Source organism: Propithecus coquereli, unplaced genomic scaffold (assembly GCF_000956105.1).
Source record: "Propithecus coquereli isolate 6110/MARCELLA unplaced genomic scaffold, Pcoq_1.0 Scaffold477, whole genome shotgun sequence".
In the NCBI taxonomy this organism is placed as follows: domain Eukaryota; kingdom Metazoa; phylum Chordata; class Mammalia; order Primates; family Indriidae; genus Propithecus; species Propithecus coquereli.
In genome coordinates this window covers 907,797-914,506 of record NW_012150585.1, presented here as the reverse complement: position 1 = coordinate 914,506, position 6,710 = coordinate 907,797, and the positions used below count along the sequence as shown (strand labels likewise).

Below are 6,710 nucleotides of genomic sequence, written 5' to 3'. Positions count from 1 at the left end.
AACTCCTGAGGTCACACAATCCGCCCGCCTCGGCCTCCCAGAGAGCTAGGATTACAGGCATGAGCCACTGCGCCCGGCCTAACATTCATTTTCTTAAATGCCTTGAAATAATAAAGCTTCTCTTCACATCAAAGTTTTATGATGTTTAACAATTATTAAAATGTAGTATATACTAAAAGATAAGTTAACAATTTTTCCTACTGTAATTTGATCTGATTTTCTTTGGGAAAGAATGAGTAAATATATAAATATGATTCTTTACAAAGTTTTTTTTATTTTTTACATTTTGGGAAAAGAACATTTTAGACCTAAAAGGATCTTTCAAGGGCCCTTGACTGTCTTATAAAAACCGAAGGCCCAGAAGTTAAATGATCTCTCTGGGACTGTTTAAAAAAAAATAATTTTCGCCAAAAAGTTGAGCATTCTCAAACAACTTTTCTTTTAATAATACTTACATGGCTGAGTATACTATCATTTGTTTTTGGATTAAATAACAACTCCCCCCTACGCAGATTTAACTACATGGATCATTAAGTGCCCTAAGTAAAGAAACCTGGAGAATTAGGTTTCTGTTCTGCCTCTGCCACTGATTATGTGACCTTGGATAAGTCATTTAACGCTTAATGAAATATCCCTAAAATAGGTGGTTAATTTATATGAAATCCAAAGTGCTCTATGTCTTTAAGATTCTATAAGTCTAAGCATTTGAAAACTTTACAGTAATAGAAAATGCATAATACTTTCATTTCATGCTCACTGCTCCAGTAGTTAACTACTTTGGAACCACATTTTATACTAATATTAAGCTGCTAGAGGGCAAATTGCCTAGCCAAAAGAAATCATGTGTGCAACAGAGGTACAAGAATGGTGGTAATTCAGCATAAACATGCACAATTCTCTTAAAAAAAAATGCCAAGGTCTTTCTTGAACCTCTAAATGCTTCAGGATTCCTCATTTCCAGAATTATAGTTACTTTCTCCTTTATAATTCACTGTAATATTTTACACACACACACACGATTCATGGTCATATTAAGGCTAGTTTCTACAACCTGTCAGAGAGGACTACTTTTTCTTATTTACATGAGGTAACTAAAGATAAAATCAGAGGGAAGATTACAATAAAATCTAGACCGCATACAAAACCTAAAACTTGAACAGTAATTTACTCAATGAGGGTTTTAAGTTGAACAGATTTCTGTTCTAAAACAAAAGCTTGTAGACAATTAAAAAAAAAAAAGACACTGTTATCAGTTTCTGCAGTGAACTTCCTATATGAAGACATAAGTAGGATGACAAAACAATGGAAACTCATGAGAACTGTTTTCATTCTTTGCTGTCCCCTCAAACAACAACAACAAAAAGATAATAAAGAGTATAACAGCTGTGCAGATGCTGTACTGTATATGAAAAACAAAACGAAAAAATAATCCCCTAATTGGGACCTGTAATTACCCTGTAGGATGTCAGTTTCTCCTCCATCGTGTGAGATTAACCACACAAGCCCAAATCTAGCTTTCTTGTAACTGATGACTTTTGGGAGCTGAATTTACTATATTTAATGTGACCACCACAGTAAGTTTACTCACTAAACTTACTGTTCTTGGTAAATGAGAAAAGAACAGCATTCAACAGATAAGCAAAGATTTTACAGATGGGTGCTATCATGAGACTTAATATGAAGTTTATTCAAATATAAATTTAGTAAGAAAAAGAACTGACCATAATGGTACCTGACAAGTTAAGAAAGTAAGGCCATGTTCTCATCACTTTGCAGGATACTAAAAAAAAAAAAAAAAAAAAAAAAAGATTAAATCAAGGCCCATGGGCCTATAATCCCAGCTACTCAGGAGGCTGAGGTGTAACACTTGAGACTAGGAGTTCAAGGCCAAAGTATGCTGCTATGATCGTACCTGTGAATAGCCACTGCACTATAGCCTGGGGAACATAGTGAGACCCCATCTCTTAAATCAAAAGAAGCATTCCTTTGTGCTTTATTTTACAATGAAGTCATCATAAGCCATTTGTTTTTGCATTTGTTCACTTATTTATCCACTGAGACTTTGCAGTCTAGAACATTTTATACCTACTTCAATAACTAAAGCCAAAGGGAATTTATTTTTCGAAAATTCAACGTTGTTATACTGATATCTACAACTTACTTTGAAATGTGTTTATACACACACACGCACACACACATATTTTTTAAGAGACAGGTTCTCATTCTGTCACCCGGCTGGAGTGCAGAGATGCGATCATAGCTTACTACCTTCTCAAACTCCTAGCTCAAGAGATCCTCTCCTCCCAAATCAGTCTCCGACTAGAACTACAGGCCCATGCCATGAAATGTATTTTAAAAAAAAAAGATGGAGAGAGGGGCTGGTGGCTTACACCTGTAATCCTAGCTATTTGGGAGGATTGCTTCAGGCCAGGAGTTCAAGACCAGCCTTGGCAACATAGCAAGATCCCATCTCTATAAAAAATTTAAAAAGTAGCCAGTTGTGGTGGCACACACCTGTAGTTCTAGCTACTTGGGAGGCTGAGAGAGGAAATGGCTTGAGCCCACGAATTAAGAGGTTACAATGAGCTATGATTGGTCCACTGTACTCCTGTCTGGGTAATAGAGCGAGTTTCTGTCTGTTAAAACAAACAAAAAAAAAGGTGAAGAGAAGGATGGATGATTAGTTGTATGAGAAAATAAGTATAGTGAAATGTTAATTATAGAATCTAGCTGGTGGTTATATGGTTATTCACTATAAAGTTCTTTCAGCTTTTCCAGATGTTTGAAAATTTTTAATAAAATGTTGAGGAAAAATAAACTTTCAGAAGTTTCAATACAACTTTCAGATCAAAATTTCACCCTATTTGGACATTTCTACTGTCCAGAGATCTCTCTGTAAAGGAGTAGGACTCGAAAACATTACACAGAAATAATATGAATATCTTAAGACACTACAGAGCAGAATGTACTGAAATAAACTGTTCTCCAGAGTAAAAAACCTGTGGGTATCTGGGTCATGTCAGGTCCCAAATAATTCAGAAATATATAACAAAACTGTATGTACATGTACACATGTCAAAATAACATGCAAAACTTTTACTTTTTATATATCACTCAATATCTAGGGCTTTGTCATCCCTCTGTTATCAGTAAATTGAAAGTACTAAGTTCCAAGAACCTTTTAACAAACAAGATTTTTATAAAGATTATATTTGATTTCTAAAATACAAGGCTTTACCCTTGCTATTAAAATAATAACATGCCCTAAAATGCACTACCAACACTTCCTTCCAGGGTGTAAAAAGAAACAGAGTTTCAAAATCACTATCCCAATACTGAGCTTCCTAGGGGAAATAAAAAAAAAAGGGTTTTGGAAATTTTATGTCCAACACAAAAGTTTTAGGAAGCAAACCTGATTGATGCAATTTATATAACTGAGGCTGAAAAAAACCTTTCAGTGACTTAAAGCCCAAGCATGAAGCCCCCCACTATCCAAGTTCTCACCTAAAGGGCTGTCAACAGAACTTAATAAGACTGGCACCAAACTACATTCTCTCATCTCTCAGGTAGGTAGGAAAATGCTTTAATAAAATTATCTACTGACAAAACATAAAAAAATAAAAAAAGAACAGAACATCCTTCAAAAGATTAAAGGGTATGAGGTGCACTAAAAAATAAATTACTAGCTCGTTTGAAACAGAAGAATTTCTTCTACTTCATGAGTATCTACAAATCAGTGGTAAAGCAAGATTTAGTGGAGTGAGCAGTTCTGACTTCCCTTATCTTCACACAAATTTTTCCCATCTCTATAGCAGATGAGTACACAAAGATAATGCATCTGAAAGCAACTAACAGGTCCCAGAATATAACCCACCCCTCTTACTCCACCTCCTGTGAGACATCTGATTACGATATGCCACATACACATTTTACTTCACATGAACAGTAAGTTCCTTGAAGAAAGAAATCCTGTGTTCCCTATAACTCGCTCACATTTTCCCGGTGCTGCATACACAGGGTACACTCAATCACACTGACGAATGGACACATGTAAGTTCTGTGCTAGTGGAAGGTTTCGGGGCCACTTGGGTCCTATAAATTAGTGTTAGAAGTTACTCCTCGTTCTATGTCTCTCTTTCTCCCTTTCGAACAAACAAAAGAAAAATTCCTGAACACCAATGAATTTGGATTTCGAGTATCAACGGCCTACAAAACACCGGGGTGGGGAGAGGAGCTGATAACAGAAGGACGGGAACCTCCTGAGACAGGCCCGGTCTGCGGAGCCTAAGCGCCCGGGGAACCGGCTGGACGTTGGCGCCAAGGTCCGCAGCGCGGGGCCCACACGACACCCACAACAAGGTTCTCGCAAACCAAAAACCCCGGGCCGTCCCAGCAGAGGAGGGAGACCAGCTGGTTGGGAGGGTGCGGAGGTGGGCACGACCACAGAGAGACAGGAGTCAGCTCCCTTGTATCCCCCCCACCCCGGAGGCTGGGCAGAGGGTGGGGGAGGCCGCACTGCTCCCCGACCCCCGAGAGAAGCACCGGGCTCCAGACCCTTGGGGCGGGGCTCCTCTGGCCCCAGCGCCAGGCCGGCAGGCAGGGAGAGGCGAGCGAGCCTCGGACCGCGGGAATTCCGGCCCTGGCTCGGATCTTACCATGGTGAGGGCGGTGGTGGGGCGCGCCCGCGCTCCGGCTCCACTGGGGCTAGGGCTAGGGTCAGGGGAAGGGGAGCACCGGTCGCTCAGGACCTACTGCCCCCCTGACAGGAGCCGCTGCCGCTTCGCCTCTTGCCAAGATGGCGGTCCCGAGCCACGTCGTCAACCGGAAACGGCGTGGGTCAAAGGGCAGGGGGCGGGGCCGGTGGGATGGGGAAATTGTGGGTACTGGGCTGCAGCGCCGGCTTTCTGCAGGTGTAGTGGAATTCTCTTCAGCTGTGAAACCTCATATCTCTGTCCTTTCACTGTCATCACCTTCACTTATCTGGTGTTATCTCTTACAGTTTATAAAGCTGCTCTCACAGCCGCTATCATTTAATATACGAAATAACCCGTGTGCGTAAAGGACTAGTATCCAGAATATTTAAAGAATTCTTACAACCCAACAATAAAAAGACAAATACAGTATTCCAATCTAAAAATGGACAAAGAGCAGGTCAGGTGGTGCAAGTCTGTAGTCCCTGCTACTTGGGAGGTTGAGACAGGAGGATCACTTGAGCCCAGGAGTGTGACGCCAGCCTGGGCAACATAGAAAGACCCTGACTCTAAAAAAAGAAAAAGTCTGGAATTAGACAGAGGTGAACACATTAAAAAACCACTGAATTGTATACTTTATTTATTTATTTAGAGATGGAGTCTCGCTCTGTCACCTGGGCTAGAGTGCCCTGGAGTCAGCCTAGCTCACAGCAACCTCAAAGTCCTGGGCTCAAGCGATTCTCCTGCCTCAGCCTCCTGTAGCTGGGATTACAAGCCCACGCCACCACAATTGTCTAATTTTTCTATTTTTAGTAGAGACAGGGTCTCACTCTTGCTTAGGCTGGTCTTGAACTCCTGACCTCAAGTGATCCTCCTGCCTCAGCCTCCCAGAGTGCTAGGATTACATGAATGAGCCACCGCGCCCAGCCTGAATTGTATATTTTAAAAGGGTGAATTTTTATGATTTGTAAATTATGTTTTTAAAAAAACCATGTTCAGGAAGCAGGGCACTTATTGTGCTTATGTCCATTTTGTATATGAAGAAAATGATGACAAGTCTAAGCAATTTATCCCAAGTTTCTAGACCAGTATGTAATGAAGCTAGGATGCATGACTACACATTCTATCTCAAGATAAGCATCTCTTTTGTTCTTGGCACAACCTACCTTTCTGAGCTTCTGGCTGTCTATGTACCATCCCATCCTCTCAAGTTCAAGAGAAAGGGTCCAATAGTGCTTGGGACTTGCAGGGGCAGGTGGGACATGATCCATGTCTTTGTTTCTGTGGCCTGGAGCCTGTGGCATGCCCTCTCTTATGACCTGAAGGATGACCAAATGGCCCCCTTTAAAAGTAAGTTTTGAAAGCTTGGTTTCCGTATGACATATGGCTTATATTGAGGTTAAGAGATGTTTGGTTCCAGTTTTTAAAAATTACTTAATGTTAAAAAAAAAATTACTTAATGTTTCTTTTATGGTAAAGCAGCTTTTGGCACACGACATTGTGACACATTACAGGACATCAAAAACTGCTTTGGGTCACATTTTCCTCTAAGAATAACAGATTTATTATACACAGATAAAAATATACTCTAATTAATCTGTAATATATATATATGACACAATGAGATGGATGTGGTGGCCCGTGCTTGTAGTCCTAGCTGCTCCGGAGTTCAGAGTCCAGAGTTCTGACATGTAGTGCGTTATGCCCTTCAGGTGTCCACACTACATTTGGCTTCAATATGGTGACCTCCTTGAAGCAGGGACCATCATGTTGCCTAAGGAGGGGTGAACCAGCCCAGGTCAGAAATGGAGCTGGTCAAAACTCCTGTGCTGGGCTGGGCGCAGTGGCTCACGCCTGTAATCCTAGCTCTCTGGGAGGCCGAGGAGGACGGATTGTTTGAGCTCAGGAGTTCGAAACCAGACTGAGCAAGAGCAAGATCCCGTCTCTACTAAAAATAGAAAGAAATTAATCGGACAACTAAAAATATATAGAAAAAATTAGCCGGGCATGGTGGCGCAT

At 41.0% G+C, this 6,710-nt stretch overlaps 1 protein-coding gene across 1 annotated transcript in view; it reads right to left on the bottom strand.

Annotated features, from left to right (window-relative positions):
• ARCN1 (archain 1) overlaps positions 1–4,843 on the bottom strand; it is a 24,875-nt gene extending 20,032 nt beyond the window's left edge. Inside the window, exon 1 of the mRNA XM_012655450.1 lies at positions 4,656–4,843. Within this exon, the coding sequence (XP_012510904.1) occupies positions 4,656–4,658 (3 nt within the window). The 5' untranslated portion in view covers positions 4,659–4,843. The remainder of the gene's footprint in view (positions 1–4,655) is intronic.
• Positions 4,844–6,710: the final 1,867 nt, after the last annotated feature.